This window comes from Nicotiana tabacum, chromosome 18 (genome assembly GCF_000715075.1).
Source record: "Nicotiana tabacum cultivar K326 chromosome 18, ASM71507v2, whole genome shotgun sequence".
Taxonomy (NCBI): Eukaryota; Viridiplantae; Streptophyta; class Magnoliopsida; order Solanales; family Solanaceae; genus Nicotiana; species Nicotiana tabacum.
The window spans coordinates 121,954,097-121,974,705 of NC_134097.1; the positions used below are offsets into that span (position 1 = coordinate 121,954,097).

Consider the following 20,609-nt stretch of genomic DNA (forward strand, 5'->3'; position numbering starts at 1 on the left):
TGATCAAAGTATAAGATCTCTTCCATGACAATGGTCATGAATCATGATTGACTCAAGTTCTGACCTCAATTTCCGAAGTGATGAGCCCTTCTGGTGGTTCTCTTGGGTACCAAAATGGGTTCTTTACAAGAAAGAATTCTGTCCATATAAGTAGCTGAGCTTGCAATTGCAGTAGTTCTAAAGCCATGTTAGTAGCTGAGCTGGGCCAAAGACACTACTAACACGAATTCATAGATAAATAGACTATAACATCTGATCTTATTCTTAGTCCATTAGGCATTTGCCTAGCCATCTAAGCAAAATGCAGGTCCAGCTTAACACAGAACATTAACCTTGAATCTCATGATGAATTGACATTTATAGCAAAAGCTCATAAAAAAAGACAGCCTAGTGCACGAAGCATCCCACGTTCATGCAGGGTCGGGGCAAGGGCCGCACAGCAAGACAGTGTGATGTAGGCATCCTACCTTGATGCAAGCATCAGTGACTGATTTCACATCTCGAACCCGTGACCTATAGGTCACACGGAGACAACTTTACCATTGCTCCAAGGTTCCCTTTCTAAAGGCTCATAATAGCATTCAAAATTATTAAGGGAAAACTAGCAACATACACTAAGAGAAATATCCTGGGTAGCATACAATATTTTCAACAGGCTTCTAGCATGCCACTAATGGATCTTAACAGGCTGACATTTGGTGCTGCTATTCAAGAAATGAGAACCTGATTTTGATAAAATAACATTCTGCGTAGCTAGGAAAGCTTTGCATACCAAACTGTTTTTTCTGTTCTAATAGAGGTGTTGGGTGAGAATTTAATGAAAAAACTATCTAATTGAACGATCCTATAAAATTGAAACATCATTGGAATATCTGAAAGAAAAATTTTCATTCTTTTGCAACACATTCTCTTATTGCACTCCACTGACCTTAGCCCACTCCACAAACTGCATCCCACCATAAATATTGTTAGCAAAGCGAACACCCACTGTGAAGGCCATCGCAACAGGTGGGACACGTTTTGCCACAGGTGATGCTTCAACTAAGCGCTCCAGCCCATTTATAATTTGGTATCGAGTATTTGAGGAAACAGCAAGAAAAAAACCTGAATGAGAATGGAAAAAGGAAAAGGAAAAGAGTCATTCAAGCAAAAGGTAGAGAAAGGCAACAAGACATGCAGACTTGACCGCAAAAAACACTTTGGAATAATTGTAATACTATCATATCAATCAAATTCAAGGAACTGAAGTTAATAAGCAGAGAAATTATGTCTAAATTCGGAATTGCATCCTGTGGTCCATTTTAAACCTTTTTAATTTTTTCTCTTTTAAACTATATGATGGAGGTAAAATTTTCAAGTCTCACTCCAAAATTTATCTATTAGCTGGTCATGTATTCTTCACAATAATGGACAGATACACAGAAACTAGAGCCTCAAATCTTCATAAGCACAACGGTTATCAATTAAAGAACCCAACTAATGAATAACACCACATAGAATCTAATTCCTTTTTCTTTTTATTTTAATTCTTTAATTATACTAGTTATTTTGAAACACATTTCTTGTAAATCTTATTCTTTAAATAATCCACTAGTTTACTTGCTTTAAATGGGTACAAACATACTTCACCATTGTCAGAGAAGGAACCGCTAACCCATGTCAATACCCAATCAACCTAGCTCTAATCAGAAAAGAGAAGACCTCTTCAGCATAACAAGTTCTTCTATCTTATGAGATTTTGGAAAAAATGAATTATAGTATGGAACGTAGAGACCCTTCTGAAAAGGCATGTAACAAACTCGCAATCCAATCCATAATCTCAGCATTAGTCTACTTTGCCAGTAACAAAGATCGGCACTTTTTCTTAAACACATTACGCACTAGCCAAAGTAATACCAAATAAATTTGCATTTAGTATAAAAATGAAAATTGTAAAAATGAGAGAAGAAAAGGGGAAATGTTTCAGCCAGCAAGCTTTTGAAAATCAATAATCAGTAGAAAAGCACAGGATGAACAGATAGAGCTCTAAGCAGAAATAATGATGGTAACTTCTAGCTGCATACCCCTCTGATGGTAAGCAACCTCCACTTCCAACCAAGAGGTTGTGAGTTCGAGTCTCCCCAAGAGCAAGGTGGAAAGTTCTTGGAGGGAAGGATGCCGGGGGTCTATTTGGAAACAGCCTCTCTACCCTAGGGTAGAGGTAAGGTTTGCGTACACACTACCCTCCCCAGACCCCACTAAGTGGGATTATACTGGGTTGTTGTTGTTGTTGTTGAGTTTGCCCTTTGTGTTATAAATGTTTGGCTACATATATTCAAGGTACAATCAAAGCAGTTTAACATACCCCAAAGTGCAGCACTTTTTATTAAAGGAGGGACAGGTATGTCCTCTTCTGACTTCTTGATGCTCCTGTTCCACACATAAAGGATATCAGAAGCGAACTCATTATGAGAATGCAACACATACCCTTTAGCTGAATAGAAGGGCAGCTGATTTCATGGAAATTGACATGTAAATGTGAAAGGATACAAACCAATTCAGAAACAGCATATAAAGAAAACCTCAATAACTGTAGATTTAAAGGGGCTGGCCGAGAGTTCACTCCGGGGTACCATAGCATGTCGGGAAAAGGGGGGGGGGGCATACTTGCTTTGACCACTCCCTTGGTTGGGGGCATTCTTATTACTTTTTCGATATGAAAACAAAAAAAAAGGAAAATTCAAAGGGGGTGCATTGACAGTTCAAGTGAACTAGAGTGTGGAGAGTGTTTCACAAACATACCTCTTAGCAGTCATTATCAAATTTGCAATGCCCTGCCCAATGAGGCCACACCCAAATCCAACTGAGCCATACAAGAATCCCTGGAAGTCAAGAAAGGGAAATAGGTTACAACACTAAAATTTAACTGCTTCAAGAACTATAGAATGGCTCAATACTTGGACAATAACGAAACAAATGGAACCAAAATAACAGATTGTGAATCAGGACTTGAAACGGACTCCCATTGAAACAAATTCTAATCCAAAATCTATCATCTGTATATCCTGAAAGTACCAAAGGACAGCCCGGAGCACTAAGCTCCCGCTACGCGCGGGGTCCGGGAAGGGCCGGACCACAAGGGTAGTATGCAGCCTTACCTTGCATTTCTGCAAGAGGCCGTTTCCACGGCTCGGACCCCTGACCTCTTGGTCACATGACAACAACTTTACCAGTTACGCCAAGGCTCCCCTTCATATCCTGAAAGTACCAAGATCATCTAAAAGATAGCAAAGAAGTTCAATCACATGTTATACCTTGTAAAAGTATGTCGCAATACGCTGCTGCAATGTGAATTTACAGCCTGGCCTCTTAGCTTCAAAAACGCTGCACAAAATGGATATTCAGAAATCAGAACCAGCAACACCTCTATTATCAGCTATCATAACATCGTGAAGATAGACCATCAAACCTAACCAACAAAAGAACAGAGGATGCACTGATTGTGTTCTTCCCAATTTTCACATAGATTCTCTCACCCTTCTGTAATCAAATCATTTGTCTTAAGCTAAGCGAACAAGAGAACTTTCAAAAATCAAAGTTCTAGCAGGCACTTAAGGCAGCCAATACCTTTTACGGAGAATGCCGTAATACCCATAACCAGGTCCATTTCTACGAAAAGCTTGGTCACTTTCATAACATGTTTTAGTCCTAAAATGGCGAAGCTTGCCACAGTAATCCTAATAGTCAGCAGAAGTAACATACTCAAAAGAAGGAATCAGCCGCTGAAGGCCAACAGGATACATGTTTTTAAAAAGGAGAAAAAAAAACCTCGAGAATATAAGGGTGATTAGACACAGCCCTGGCTAACTAAGAAGAGATATTGGCCCTTGACCAAGGCTGTCCATGCAAATAAAACATATGGGCTTGTGCCTTAATATCTAACCCACAAAAGTTTTAATTTTTAGGCACATAAAAATAGCTAACCATTCTCAAAGTCTCTTATTGAAGTATGGAGAAACTCGTGGTGTTAAGAGTATGGTTTGGTCAAAAACTATCTCAAAAAGGTATAGTCTTAGTTGATGCTTCTTCACTGACGATGACAGAGTATCTGGATCACGATTTCCTGATTTCATCGTTTAATCAACTAAAGTGAAAGTCTAATATCCCGGCATGTTGTGTAGTCCGCTTATGTGGCATTAAAATCTTCAATCTTGTCACAGCTTGCCAGCTGGATCTACTAAAGAAGACGCGTAAGGATTCTATTATCCAAGTCAGTTCGACATTAAAAATACTATATGGATCTAGGATTTCTAGTACATGGGTGCACTACTAAAAAAAAGAAAAAATTGTATCAAGTGAGAATTGATCCCTATACCTCTCAGTAATTAACTCAACTTTTAACCAAGTGCACCATTCAACCTTCTTGGAGCATGGGTATCGACAGTTAATATTATAGCAATTTTAGAAAATATGTACATAAGATATCTAATTCTACGAAGAGACCATGGGTTCACGTGCCCCATAAATACACCTATAAATCCACCCCTGCTCTTACATCCACCAGATCTTAAATGACCTTTATACGACACAAAATCCAATCGGAGAATCTTGAACCAATTTACTCTTTCCATTAGTAGGTAGTTAAGTCTAGTCTAAAACTTTCTTAATCTGATCCCCGAATAGCAACATACTGTTAGAATCCAAAGAAAATATTTCAATCTTTACTCTTTGTTGGGATCCTACATATCAAAGCCTCCGCTGAACAGATTATGTTAGTATATTTGATGGGCTCCAAAGAGGTAAACATATTTTTTTCTGACAAGTTTCCGCAGAGGCATTCATTTCTAGATTGCATAGACCCCATTGTATGCTCTTTAGTTTCAATTTCAATGTACCAATGGCAAAATGCATCCACAAAGTTTTGACACCTCTCGATTAAGACAGGAATGGAATGAAGAATAAATCGGAAGCGATCAATCGGATACAACAAGGAGATATATTCATTCTAAACTTAACTGGTTGATTTAAAATGTTTTTACCATTGTATTGATAGTACAATTCATCTCACTTAAGAGTTTGTCCATTAGTTTGTAACCATTGCTTTTCCATTTGAAACCATGTGCGAAAACACAAAAAGGAACTCCAGATAATTCACAGAATGTGGATAAGGTTTATAAGACATCATGGGCGAAGCCAAATGGTCATAAGGGTGGTCACTTGACCACCCTTCGTCGAAAAATTAAAAATTACACTATGTATATAGCTACAATATTACGTTCTAGAGGTTTATAATACATATTGAACACCCTCTGTTGGAATTTTTTTCACTTCTTTTAAATTTGAATACCCTTGGAGAAATTCTTAGCTTTGCCACTGGTTATGACCATGGTGCATCTGCATGAGAGAATTTCATGAACGAGAATTATTCTCTGTATCTAGCCTACTGAACTATCTCTCAGAAGAACGTCGAAGCTGTTACTCTGACACAATTAATGTAGGTACTAGATGTTATGCAACATCTCAAATCATGAGATCAGAAAGTACAAAAGTTGGAATTCTACCTGCTTGGGAGAGCTCCACAAGCATGTCGAAAGCGTCCGAAAGAGCTGCTTGAAACGGACTGCTTGCCTATTCGGACATAAGGAGCCAACATGCCTACCAATGCAACGTCAACAACAATTCCAACTAAAAGATCTGCAGCATACAACTCAAACTCTGCCCAGAAATCCTTTCCCCTTTTCTGAACCTCTGCAAATGTTGCACAACAAGAGTCGATAACAATCTGCAATACATCAGATTAGGTATAAACTGCCACTGTCAAATCAGGTTTAAGAACTTTAATAATCAAAACTGTTAGCTACCAGTTCTTAAACTAATGTACAAATTTACCCGTCAATTAAACTGTTTATTAATCCATTTGGGACAACCAACATTACCAACTTACAACCAATATATTTCCTCAGCTTTGAATTCTTTTTTTTTAAGTATCTTAAATGCATGCATAGCCCTTTGGTTCCTCTCGTTCCTTTTTTATTAGTAATTCTATTATGTTTTTGCTCGTTTGTGACTCATGGATTATTGTCCCTAGAGAACTATTTACAATTTCATCCAATAGTAACATAGAGTTGCTTCAAATGGTCAAAAAATTGTCCACACAACTTAATAAAAGATACTAACATATTCCATAATCACTTATTACAAGCTTTGCACTTGAGTCATGCACACCTCACAGTAGCTACTTAGTACCCTAAATGATACAATGCAAGTCAAGCACATATCACAATCACTGAGCTTAAAGAATGAAATATTTGTGGCAAGTTTGTCAATCTGATACCAATCACCAAACCTCCTCATGGCATTAGTGATTAGCCACATGTCCATAACAAAGTACAAGTACAGCCATCCCATCTTTAACTTTTATATTTTGACAAGTAAAACAAAAAATAGCTCCCAGATTAAGTCAAAACTAACCTCTGTTCCGACTTTAAACAAAAACGACGGATCAGCAAGCATTCGATTTCTCAGCATTGAGCAATGTCTCATAAAAAATCCCAGCGGCCAAGCTGAACCCTGCATGTCAAATACCATTTCAAAATGGATTTGTTATATATACTGAAAGTGTAAAATGAATTTTACACTATCAATGTAGTTTAACCTGCAATAGTACGTTACTTAACATTTTTACCAGGTATCAATTAATGTTCATTATAGAGATTACCTGCAATTACTTAATAAGTGATAGGATTGTGTAAAAAAAAAAATTACACCGTCACTGTACACAACTTAAACTCTTTGAATGAACTTGAACGTTCAGCACCAAAAGATTACATTTTTTGCACCTGCAAATCCAAGTAACGACTAAGAATCAAACTCCGGAGCCCTGTAGTCTTAGCAGCTTCCAACATATCACTGGGCAAACTCGCTCCTCGCTTCTCAGCCTCTTTGATCACCTCATCGAACTTTACAATCGGTCCAAATTCTTCCTCTTCGTAATCACCGTCATCTCCATCGCCGTCACCTCCGCTGCCGCCGTTGTCAGGTGGAAATCCTCCTTTGTCGTCACCTCCATCAGCTGTTCTGATGATGGACTCTTGTCCGGTACATTTGATTATGAAAATTTGATCATCTTTTGCAATTGAATGATTTAAAGATACGAACTTTGATGAATTCGAGAGTCTCAAAAGAATGAATTTGGAAATTTGCGTGTTGTTCGAGTTGGATGGAGAAATCGAATGATTTGATATATGGAAAAGTGGTGATTGAAGCAGGGCCATTGTTGATGAAATTGCGAATGTCACTTTGAAGTTTCAGAGCGAGGAATGAATGTAGAGTGTTTTGTAATAGTACAGAGTAGGAATAGAACAGCGTACGAGGAAATGGCATTAACATTGGTAATTGCAGGTTGCAGCCCTAAGTTCGATATTGACGTTTGTTGTCGGATTGTGCGGGGAACTAATTATGGGGTTGGCTAATGTCGACCTTCTCTGCATGACGTGTTGCATGCATATTGGCAGAATACGTAAACCCCGCCCCCCAAACTTGAAATTGTTTATTCGGACCTCGTCGCACAGCCCTACTCATTCGGATCGGATGTCCGAAATCCGAACCGATCCATTCAATTTTGAATTTCGAATTTCGGATTGGATCGGATTTCGAATTATGTTTATTAAAATTTCGGATCGGATTTCGGATTGGTATATTTAAATCCAATCCAATCCGAAATCCGAAATTATTAGGACATGTATAAATACTACACTTTAATTTACATCAACATCCAAGTTATTACCCTTACAATTGCTAGATTTAGCTATATTGGCACCATAGTACTCTCATAATTGCATAAACATGAATTTTTCTTAATGTATTGCCTCTTTTACAAATAAAATATACATATTAGTTTAACTTTGAGGCATAATAATACGATCCGATATCCGATCCGATCCAAACTTTAAAATCCGATCCGATCCGATATAATTCGGATCGGATTCGGATTGCATTTTCTAGAATCCGAAATCCGAAATTCGAATCCGAAATATGCTAAATCCGATCCGATCCGATCCGTGCACACAGCCCTACGCACAAGGCTTGCTAGTATGATTTGCATCTCTTGTGACCTAATGCACAATGAGCATTAGCTTATTTTGTCATTGCAAATATAATCTTTTGTTTTACTTATTTTGCAATATTCTTTCCTTCTGGGAATTTTAAAAAAGTGTTGTCTAACAAGTCAATTCAAATTTGCAACCAAATTTAATATGCCCTTCTAAAATTTGAAAAGTAACCAGTTAGTACAAACAAGTTTAAGAGTTCCCACAAATTGAAAATAATGAACGTAAAGCACTATATATACTTCTTTTAGGAAATAATTGGTCCCATCGCAATAAAGTGTTTGGACCTCGATTTTATGGCCACAATTAGCACATACACTTGTGCTAATTTGAAAAATAAAACATGAATACCTGATCATGTCACTTTACAGAACTCTTCATGAAGCTGTACATGTATAAGGGAGAATTTGGACATCATAATCCTATTGTATTGTTCCAAGGAAGGAACAAATATTTACTAAGTATCAGCTGAGTTCTATGTTTGTACAAGATTCATAACGTTCAACAAGAGAGTACCAGCTTCTGCGATCAGGCTTTCACCATTCCAAAATTGGACAAAAGTAGTTCTTTTGTCCAAGCGTGAGGGTTGTATGTTAAGTAACAAACTCAATTTGGTCTCTCTGAGGGAAATATAAGGTGCTCGTGCCTCCAATTATCACGGGATGAATCTTTTCCAAACATGTAACCCAAAATTTTCCGGGGCCGTGGATAAATATTTCTAAAGGCCATTCCTTCAGGTGTATGGATGTCCAACCTTAGTGTTTTCATCATAAAATCAAAACAAAGAGGAACTTTTACGGTGTCTTGAGCTTCTCGGTTGCTCTATGGATGATCTTGGGGTTGGACCTGTGCTTTCAACCACGTCTGCTTGAGTGTCTGACGATTGGGGAAGCAGCTTGCATCCAATCTTTCGGGCAAGAAAGCGCGGGGAACTGAGGTAACTGTGCGACTTTGTGACCTTTCTCATCTCTTGTTTGATTTTGCTGAATTCTTCTTCAAGTTCACCAACCCTGGACTTCATCCTTTCTAAGTCCACCTTTAGACCCTGGTTCTCACGCACGACTGTGACCCATCCATCTCTCTGTACAATTTGACCTGCCATGTCAGTGGGGCCAGTGACAGTGACAGGAGCTGCAGGGGCACTTTCTGTGTCCAAGACATGGAGACAGCCAGCTAGAGCTGTTCTCAGCTGCAATTGCTCGAAGAACAGGACTTGGAGAACTACTCGAAGAGGCAACCTGTCATTCTGGGATGCATGTGCACAAGCATCAATAGAGAGCTTCTGAAAGTCGATTATGTTGCAAAGCTGCTCCTTTTCTTTATCTGAGAGCCAAGGATGCGCCTATACAATTTCATTTTAATCCATTAAGAATCTCGTTCAGAACTTCCAAAAGGTTTGAATATTACAAGGTTTCACAGTGCAGAGTTAAAATCAATTTAGCTCTAGATCATCAATGAGGTAAATAACAAGCACAGTGAAAAGACATACGTCTTAAGACTACACAAACAGAAAACTAAGCTAGAAAATCAGTCAGCATAAAAAAGATTAAGAAGCTTTACTTGATGCAATTTGCTTTTGACTAGAGCTCTGTCCTCAGATATGAAAGACTGTTTAATTGGAATAGTGCATTTTCAGACAATAGGTATGCTAGGACACGTAATGAAACACGAAAGCACAGCCATCCATGGAATAGAATAAAAGGACTAACCATTATGTGGCAGTAAATTAGCAGGTAAATAAACTAATCACAAACAATCAGCTATATCATCATTAGCACAAAGTGAGGCAGTGACTGAATCAAACCTTAAAGTATATATCTATAGCTCTGTATAGCCCATCATGCAGAGATCTTGAAGATTCTGGGAGAGCTTCAGCAAGTGAACGAATTTTTCCAGGCTTTAGGTTCACATCAGATGCAACTTCTGCAATATAGCTGTCTACCAGCTTCGCCACTCTCCTTAAAGGGTCAGATGATGGTGATGTTCCTATCTCAAATGAAGATGGAGCAGGTGTTGTGGCGACCCCAGGTTCAGAAGATATAAAATGATGAATCATTCGTTCAACACAGTCAGTGTGATATAATGTATCAGAATCTGAGTAGGAAGGTATCAGCAAACCATCAAGGGATGCTAGGTCCAATTGCATTCCTATTCTCCTCTCCAGCGAGTCCTGGCATGTGTGGTTCACACCAAGAATCAACGCAACTCGCAGAAGTCCCAACAAGAAACGGCAAAAAGATTTTCCCTTCAATTCTGGAAGCAGTTTCACAACACTTTCTAGGAGAACTTTCTGATCAACGGCAGCGGGTGTCATACTAAAACTAGCAACTGTTCTAGTTTTACCACTTTGCCCACTCTGCCACCGGCCAAGTCCTGGAAGGTACTTTCTACAGTAGTACATCATAGCACCTGCTAAATTTTCATGTCTAATACCTCTGGCTTCCATTGTTTGAATTAGTCTCTGAAATAATGGTACAGAAAGATATGAGATGTCTTCGAACCACCAGTCAGATTCAATGGTTTGGATTCTAGCACCAGTGTTAATTCCATTCCACAATATACTACCTCCAGGGCTCTGTAAGCTGCCATACATCAACATAGGCCATCCAAATAAACTAGGATCTGTGCAGACCATCACAGAGAGCGCATTCAAGCATTTACTAATGATCTCTAGCTTATCTGCTTTTGGAATGACAGGATCACAAGTTTGGAGAGCCAATATGCAATCTTTCCAATTCCTAATAGTATTCTTATGAAAGTAAGCATCTGCCTTCAACAGTAAATTATCTTCTCCATACTCCTCCGTCATCTCCAAGTAGTCTGCTGCACAATAAATCATTACAATGTTCCTCGGGGTATGATCTACTCGAATACTGTAGCAGAATTTAACTGCGACCAGAAATCTGTCACTCCCACCAGGGAAGTCTTCCAAAGTTATCAGCAAATTCCCTTCATGCGGACCTTGAGCTGCTTCTAGTATTTTGGCAATCCTCCCACATCTTGACATAAGTGGAAACTGTAGACGGAGCATTTTTCGGCTGTTAGGCACGACTTGGTGTAGAGAAGTTAAATTTGATTTAAAAAGGTGAGTCGGGGAGTCCATATAAATTCAGCAATACTTGATCATGATAGGATTCAGAACAAGAAACAGCATTAAGACAAACTAGTAATGATTGGGAGGAAAATTCAAAGCAAGCATATTGACAATCACCCTTGAGAAGAGTACAGTTACTTTGTAGAGTTGACACTATAGTCATCTTCTACATATCACTGATTGCACACACCAGTTCTAAACTGGGGCTTGCATCACTTTGTGAATTCTGAAAAATCCTATTAGATGAAACTAAGTTGCCACAAACATTAGCATTCCAGTTTATTTCGGCTCCAAAGTTCCGTCATTTTCTGAATCATTGCAACAAAAACTAGCTGATTGGTGAGAAAAAGTGAAGCTCGTTAGTGACTTTGTCAGTCAAACATCCACTGCTTGGGAGAAGCAAGAATTAGGAAGGAAGAAATACTGAAATTCAATTAGAATAAGCCATCGGCAAGAATTGAAAAGGGCATGATGAGAATTTTGAGTACTCATCAAAAAGAAGGCAAGAACTGAAGAGGGCATGATGAATAAGAATATAATGGAATGAATAAGGTATTAAAAACTACTCTTTTTTTTCCGACTTAAAAAATTTCTCTATTTTTTTACTTAGTGGTATTTCCGAAGTAAAACACTGTTTCAGGATATTATCCGCACAAGCATAATTAGTCTCTGCTGTAATTGAGCGCCCTCCCTTCAAGCATAAATAGTCCAGGGAAATGACTCACATGAGCAAAACTCGTCTGTATTCATCAAATTAAGATTCAATGCTTTTATTTTTGTTTTTTTCTTTTCTTTTTTTCTGAAGTGTGAATGAACAGAGAGGATTCATATAGCTGAACCTATCTAATTTGGGGCTGGGGTTACACAAGTGAACGAAGTTGGGTATTTAAGTGGAGAAGGATAGAGAGGCGGGCCCATAATACACCGAGTTTCATAGATGAAAATTTTCTCATATATTTAAAAAAAGGAGATAATTATCCAATTCATGTATCTCTTTCTCTCAATTAACAGATATCAAAAGGAATTATCAGACAATTCAGATATTTTCAGATGCTGGAAATGATTATTTCCAAACAGTATCAATTGTTATGACTAAGCTACATATAATTCCACCATTCAGACCGTATGCCAACCTGTTCGAAATAAAACACTAATATATAATCCATGACGATTCTGACACTTAACAGATTATCATTACTATACAAGAATTACTCTCACACCCCATTATATCTTTCCAAGATATCCATTAAATCATTCTAAAAAAAGCATATCCGTTAAATCATATGACAGTGCTAGGATTAATATTACTAAACAAGAATTAACTGTAAGCACCGTATCAAGTCTTGCTATCATGTCCATTGAACCTTACCCAAGACAAAGTATTCAAAACTCATTTGATGATGGCTATTCCATATTAAATACACCAACATAGTTAGTTATAGTTCAAAAAGTGATGGTCCAGAGCAAATGTGGATTCGGTAGGCAAATATTTTAAAGGAAGTTCATTTAAATTAATTTATAACATAAACAGTATAAAAGTGCATCTCCTATAACTTTCATAGTAGCATGGTCTACCAGATGTAATTGCTAGCCTTTTCTTGAAAGTTTCAAATTAGGGATTGCATACCATGTTAGGGACAATTCAAAAGGTAAAATGAGACAATCTTTTTCGTCACCGGCAAAGTTGCTCATCCTTAATTTTAAAGATTTAAAGAAGAATGACTACCTTGTGAAGGTGGAAGTTTACTCCATCCACTACCAAGGTAACATCACTGACCAAACTTGCATTGCAAAACCTGTCACAAGCATCAAACTATGAATCAAGAGAAAAAACATAGCTAAATAATTCTAACTTATCCAAATCTACAATCAAACTATTATCATGTTTTTTATGCTGAAAGGTGAATGAGACTCCAATCAGAACTATAACCCAGCCAGGGAATCTCCTGCTACTGAAATAATGTTCAACTTGCATTAACCAAATAGATTAGCCATAAACATACATATCCTCCTCGCCATAAAATAGATAACCCCTCCCCCCTCTCACAATATTACCATCAAGATTGATATTGCCTCTAAAAATCTAAAAAAGCACATCATTAAACTGGCATGTTAACATAAAAGCAAGAGCTTAATAAAATTCAACTCTTCAATAATATCTATGCCGGATGCATAATTATTCATTTTTTATGATGGTAGTGTCCGGCCAGCTTGTGCGCCCGACTATTCCACGAGGTACCTTCTAACTCCCCCAGTACAAGTATCGGATACCTCTGCCCACCAAACCTTAGGCAAATAGGAATTAGGACGAAATCTCCTAGTATTTTTTGCTCCGCTGGAATTTAAACCTGAGACCTCAAGGTTATCCTACCACTTCGTAGACCACTAGGCCACACCCTTGAGTGCCGGATACAAAATTCTTCATTGTAGCCATATAAATGAAAACTCAGGTATTTTTTAATCTAAAGAGAGGTTAAAGAACACAAATTTACAACCAAAATAGGTTCTTGTTTATACCACACAAAGAACGTTGATGTAGAGTAACATACCAGTCATTTCCCTCACGGCAGAACCCAGTAACCTTCCCAGCAGGTGCCATCACAAGATTCAAACTCCACAACACACCTCTCCTTATTCACCCTTTCACTCAGTTTCTACTTTCCCAACACAAATTCTCCTGAATTCAATTGGAAAAAACATATGATACCCATAGGATCTTAGCATTTAATTACCAAAATTAAACAAACCCCATCAACGGAAAAAAGCAAACCACCAAACATGGGAACCACATAAGAGAATTCCAATGAGTCAAACCTTGATTGGTCTCACAAGAATCTACTCAATTAATTACACACATAAAAAGCAATCATAATCATTGGTCCCCCTTCTCTTACAGCTAGGCTTCTTCCCCCTCCCCCCCAAAAAAACAAAGTTACCCTTCACCCTTCTTATGTTTCTAAAAAAGAGGCCCAAATTCACTGCTCACAACAACCCCAACAAAGAAAACTGCACAGCAAACACAAGAAGTATGGTCCATAATATACAATACACTTTACTTTTATATATACTGTATACTATATGTTTTTATACTTGTGGCCTACGTGTAAAGAGAACCCACAAAACCAAACAAGCAACACAAAGATTCTTCCTTTCAGCAAAGACCAATTACAATATTCAGTTGGGCTTTTGACTAGTAGTAGCTTTTTTCATTTACTTGTATTTGTATTTACATAACCCCTCACTCACTACATGTTAACTCCTAAATGTACCCCCCCCCCCCCCCAGGGGGTTCTATAGGCCGGCGAAGAAGGGAAATGGAGACAAGAAGACATGGTAAATGATGAGAGAGAAGGGGAATATGATGGTTGGGTTTTTGGTTCACGCTTTTTGCCGAACAGGTGGAGTGCGAATTGGTTTTAATCGAGAAAACAGCGTTGATCCAATGAGAATGTGGCTTTGGGTTCTGTGATGGCTCTTTTTTGTGGTCCGCTTAATTGGGTGACACGTGAAAATGGCGTTACTACAATCATTTATTTTTCAAATGCGTTTCGTGCCTTTTATTACTTGGGTGCTTTGCTTTGTGTACAAGATAGAGAAAAGAGAATTTAGGACATTAAATTAAGCATTGATTAACTAAATACATTAATAAAAGGAGTAAGAGAAAAGTACAAAAAATGTGAGTTATTTAGGGAGCAGAATATAGGATAATAACTTATATTTACTCCAAACTCAATAAATTTATTATAGGCTATGTACATTATGATACTCTCGGCAGTTCACTTTTATTTGTTCATAATGTACTTTGCAAGTCCCATAAAATATATAATAAATAAAATGCATATTTTACCATAATAGTAATAGTATATTGAGAAGTCTTTGGAAATGATTTGTAATATAAGTAATTAATGATAAGAGTAAAACAGAAAAAAAATATGGTCCTCTCTTGATTATCACTATACTTTTAGTATAGTTGACAAGTAAAAATGAACGGAGGAACTGATGGTTTAGGGTCAAGAACATGATTTCTCTAAATTGCAATAAAATCAGTTGTTTTTTGCATTCTTGTGTTATACATGGTTTTGCATTCATATAAAATCTTCCTCTTATGAAGTAGACTATTTCGTATGCATTCAGCCAAGTAATAGTTCATATACTTTGTTTATTAAATTTTTAAGCAAAAAGAAAAAAAGATAGTTTAAAATTTTAAAGCTCACTGGGAATTTCTACTCAGAAGGATTGTCGGTCTTATTCAAAAGGTAGAGGCGATATCATTTCCTAACCATTGAAGGTTAAAAGGATTTAATTTAATTTACTCAGAATATGTTTTTTGGAGAAATTGGATAACTTGTCAGCAGTAAATTGCATGCATCCAACTAATTAAGAAACGGCAAGAGTAGCAGATAACTCCACTTGTGCATGTGCGGGTTCAGGATTTAAATTTAATATGTTCAATTTTTAAGATTTTTAGTACTACACTTATTGTATTGTTAAAATTATGGGTTCAAATATAATATTTATTAAAATTTACATATAAATTCAATTCCATATCAAAAGTTATTAGTTCAATTGAACCTGTAATCGAAAGGCAAAATTCGACAATAATACCAAAATTATCCAATCAATGGAAAGTGACTATATATTAGCTCATTTTAAATTTAGCCTGTTTTAACTAGATAGTAAAAGAGAGATTTGGGAAAAATAATCCTAAAGTAGATATAACTTTTGCATTTTTACTAAGAAATCTAGTGATAAATGGGCAATTACACATATATTCCTTTTACCTTTTAATATGTAATAAAATCTCCCTTTTGTTCTATGAAATATTGAGTAAATCTTCCCTTTTTATTGTTTTTCCCGTGCTTTGGCTACAAACATCAAGTTTATTTTCTTTCTTCCATATTGTGTTGATGTTAGACACAAAGTAAAATTTCTGGAGTTATCTCATAGCACGTTTTTCCCCCCTTTTTTTGGTTTCATATAAGTGTGTGTATTATTTGAGAAGAGTCAACAAGGATAGGGAACTTGTAATAACCAAAATTATTCGTTTATTAAAATATGATATATACAGTACATGAAGAGAGGAGAAACTTCAAGATGTGCATGTAATGGAAATATTCGCATCGTTTAGCTAAGAGAGAATATTTGGTTGGTTAAAGCAATCCAGAAGCTTTCTTTCGAAAATATTGATCTAAAGAATACTTTGCATGTATGATTCCAAAATTTTCGCCTAATCTAATCACACTCTTTGATTAAATCATTTTCATTAATCAACATCAATTTTAGTTATCACATTATGTTTTTTAACTAATACCTTTATTTTTCCGCATTAAAGTGATTAATATAAAATTTATTACTCGATAAATACTTGTTTATTTATCTTTTTAATATAAACCATATGGCTACGTAATCCTTATTACCCTTATCCAAATCCATTACAGACTAATAGCCTGTTTGGCCAAGTTTCTAAAATTAGCTTATTTTGAGAAGTGTTTTTCTCAAAAGTACTTTTTATAAAAGTGCTTTTGGTGAAAAACAGCTTGTGTTAGGCTAATTAATTTGAAAAGCACTTTTGAGCAGTAATTAGTGTTTGACCAAGCTTTTGAAAACTAATTTTAAGTGTATTTTTCTCAAAAGTGCTTCTCAGAAAAGTACTTTTGGAGAGAAGTTACTTTTTTCTGCTTCTCAAAAACTGCTTCTACTTCTCCTTCAAAACACTTTTTTCCTTCTAAAAGTCTAGCCAAACACCTTATTTTTTAGCCAAAAGTACTTTTTGCAACAAAAAAAAACATTTTTGGCCCAAGAAAAAGTTTGGCCAAACACGCTATAAATATTATGTAGTTCTTGTAAAAAATTTTTTTGTAAGAGAACATAGTAGTCCTTCAATGCTATTAGGCTTATTTCACTATATGCTAGTTATTTTAAACAAATAAAATTCTATATAACATTTTCCTTCATCTGTTAGACGTAAAATTTGTAAAGTGAACATTAATTATTCTATGTTTTATTTGTAGATTAAGTCCGATTTGACTAGTAAGTAGTAATAGTTTGGCCATTCCATGTAAAGAGATTAATTTGTTAACAATATATTCGTTCTTCTATGTTTTAAATTGGAATTTTTACCTCATATAGCAAAGGTTAACACCTTATTTATTTTAAATAAATACCATTTAAAAAAACTATATTCTATAGATACATTTTAATGTTTATAGCAAAATTTAATTTTGGTTAACTCCTACCCCTAAACCACTAAATACGCTATTCAGTTACACTATTTTCTCTCTCTCTACTTTAATACATGCCATTCTCTTCCCCCATTCCCTGAAAACACGATGCTCAATCTCAAAATTCTTCTCACCCACATCACCTACGTTCTCTCCGATCCCAATTTCTCCAATTTCATTGGACGTTGCTTTCTCTTAAATTTTATTAATGTATACCCGAAAGAAAAAGAAATCAGAGGCTAAAAGGAGATATCGGAACTAATGCTTTAAGCTCGTCGATCAGAAACTTGCAAGCATCCAATGCATCTGCTCGATGGACTGACGATATTGCAACAAATACACTAGTCTCTCCGACAAGAACAGTCCCCAAGCAGTGGGCAACTGCAATCGAGTGTATATCCCATGATGCCCGGGCAGAAGAATAAAGGGATTTAAGACAACGTATCGCCATTGGAACATATGCTTCATACTAAAACTCTAAGAGTTCCTTGCCCTCAAAGGTGTCGCTTGTTGTACCTTCAAACATTGCTACGACAGATTCGCCGAAATTAGGGTTTGTTCTTGAACAAAGACGACGGAGTTTGGGGTTGATCAACTTGAATTTCTGTTAATATATTTTCATGTATTTCATTGTATTCATTGTAATTCAATGTATCTCGTTGTATTCCATGTATTTCATTGTATTCACTGTCTTTTTTTTCATTGTATTTCAATGTATCCCGCTGTATTTTATGTATTTCATTGTATTCACTGTCTCGCTATATGCCATGAATGTATTCATATATTTTTTTAATAATATAATTTATGTATTCAGATGCATTATATAAGTTCTCTGAAGATTGCTATATTTTTGGAGTATTTTTTGGTTGAGAATCTTTTTTATAACTGAAAATACAAATTTTGTGTGTTATAATTGAGTTTGTTGAGTTATATTAGGAGTCTATTATGTTAATTGATTCACTTTCTGTTTTAAAAATAGTGTAATCCCCTATTTCACGTCATAAATACAGTCGAATACAATAATCTGTCCAATTGTAATTCCATGTTTCACTCCATGAATGCAGTCGAATACATTTCGAATACAACAACTGATTAGCTGGACTTCCCTGATTCACGCCTATTTTTGCTACTGTATTCATGAATACAATAGCTTAAATACATCAAATACATCTTATAACCACAAAAAAGTATCTATAATCCATAATATAACAAATGGTATCTATAGATGGCTAATTACTACTAAAAGATAGTGCTTTATGAAAATTTCTCTTTTAAATTTAGAGCAAGTCCAATATAACTTTAACAATTAAATTCAGGAACTTCCACTCCATCCGAAGTCTTCCGATTTGACGACGTCCAACCAACCGGAGAATGACAAGGCTTAGGTAGAGAATGAACTGCTACATGAAATGAGCTTGTTCTACCTTTTGGTTACCCTCAAAATCGGATAACAATTAAATTTGTAGGTGGTTTTAAGAATATACGGATTAATTTGATACAAAACGATAAATTGAGTTAGATTGAATAAATAAAGATATAGTAAATTCAAACCACGCGAGAAGGATGATTCCAGCCCTAATGAAATATTCACCCTCGATCCGGGCTTACAATGGTCAATATTGACGAACAGAAAATAGTAATATATTACATTAGAATGCGTGTTACAATATGTTTTATGAATTATTAGACCCCCCCTTTATTTAGTAGGGAAATCTCACTTTAGGTACAATTCCATAGAAGGTAAAAATATCTTCTGTTTAACTGATTGCCAGTTTCTTATCGATACGTGCCGAGATCCACGCCGTGATATCCGACCGATCGCAGATATTACAACCTTCTGTTGGTCGTGCTCGATTGCCCGACAATGTTCTCCGAAGCCTTTCGGGATCTGGATTGATCTCGGATCATAACCCTGATATTCTCGAGGGTCGGCGTAGTGCCCCCAGATTCTGACTCGATGAGATCTTTGCTCCGATTCCGATCCCTCGCAACCATGTCTCGAGCTCATTTTATCCTATTGGAAACCGGAGTGTACCATGAGCCCGATTTATACCCGTATACACCTTTTTCGGGCGAAAGACTAAATCAAGACAGATAAGCTACTAATATCTCGATCATTTAAAATTTAAGCAGAACTTGATTGAAAAGACACAAAACTAGGAGAATGAAGCAGCACATAGCTCTAAGGCATTTAACTTCTAATCAACTGATTGTTGGTTCGAATCACAGGCGCATCCTAAATAACTTGTTTTCTGTTATTTGTTGGGATTCTATTGTTTTGATATATATTATTACAATTCTTTGTATTTTTCCAAATTTCAATCTGTCTTTGCAAAAATTGATAGCTTTTTGCAATTAAGTTGCAAAAAGTGCGAGTATTGGATCCAATAAGACTGATTGCAGTGGAATAAATCAGATTTAAGGTTTTCAAACTTTAGAGTTTAGATGTATATGCCTAAAATTGGAACTGTCAAACTTAAATTTTAACTTTAAACATAAATGTTTGAAGTCCGAATGGCACTAGCAATGTGCCAACTTAAGACATACATGTCTGAAGTTAGCGTGTGATAAGTCCAAGCGTAACTTTAAAAGTTGATTTTGAAGCGACTAAATTTACAACAATTTATAAATTTCAGCTAAAGCGGCTACCTGTGCACTTTTTCCCCAATAGTTTTTGACAAGATGGTGGAAGGTGGATATTTTGTTTCGAAGTTATGAGGAAACTCTGGTCAAGTAAATAGAAGTCAATAGGTTACCATACGCCCACGTAGTAATGGGACCATACGCCCACGTAGTAATGTTACTGTATGGGTCGAAATTTGGACGACCACGACCGAAATCAAGTGTAGCAGAGAGCGAGGTCCCTACGATGTCGCTTCTTAAGGATCGTCATAATGAGCGACGATCGACAGTGACTAGCGAACACACGACGTTTGTAGTTGTGTTAGCATGATAGGAAACAATGGGAATATGCCTTTGGAATATTCTTTAAGTTGTACTTTTTTCTTTTGAGAGTAAGAATGGAGATTGTCCCCTATAAAAGGGGGCCGAACACTCTATAAAAGGGGGATTTTTTGGATCACAATTCTAAGATCTATATACGACTTTTACTTGAAGTTGAGAATATCTGTTGCAAAATCTCTCTACATTCAAAGCTGTCATATTTATAATTTGTTGTTCAACTCTGAAATGCAAAGAAATATTATT

The 20,609-nt window shown here is 36.4% G+C and overlaps 2 protein-coding genes across 3 annotated transcripts; both read right to left on the reverse strand.

Annotated features, from left to right (window-relative positions):
- Positions 1-593: 593 nt before the first annotated feature.
- Positions 594-7,401, reverse strand: LOC107763136 (protein RETICULATA-RELATED 1, chloroplastic-like). Its single transcript, XM_016581580.2, has 7 exons — positions 6,819-7,401; positions 6,451-6,549; positions 5,541-5,761; positions 3,294-3,363; positions 2,782-2,861; positions 2,345-2,409; positions 594-1,104 (listed from the first exon to the last, which is right to left on the reverse strand). The coding sequence occupies exons 1-7, from the start codon at positions 7,251-7,253 to the stop codon at positions 911-913; spliced, it is 1,164 nt and encodes a 387-aa protein (XP_016437066.1). The 5' UTR covers positions 7,254-7,401; the 3' UTR covers positions 594-910.
- A 978-nt stretch (positions 7,402-8,379) lies between these two features.
- LOC107763137 (BTB/POZ domain-containing protein At3g44820-like) lies at positions 8,380-14,796 on the reverse strand. Of its 2 annotated transcripts, XM_016581581.2 has the most exons (4): positions 13,731-14,796; positions 12,908-12,977; positions 9,892-11,103; positions 8,380-9,429 (listed from the first exon to the last, which is right to left on the reverse strand). In XM_016581581.2, the coding sequence occupies exons 1-4, from the start codon at positions 13,778-13,780 to the stop codon at positions 8,863-8,865; spliced, it is 1,899 nt and encodes a 632-aa protein (XP_016437067.2). In that variant the 5' UTR covers positions 13,781-14,796; the 3' UTR covers positions 8,380-8,862. The 2 variants fall into 2 exon arrangements, with proteins under 2 accessions (XP_016437067.2, XP_075093316.1); XM_075237215.1 differs by lacking the exon at positions 12,908-12,977 and having other exon boundaries at positions 9,892-11,125; positions 13,674-14,203.
- Positions 14,797-20,609: the final 5,813 nt, after the last annotated feature.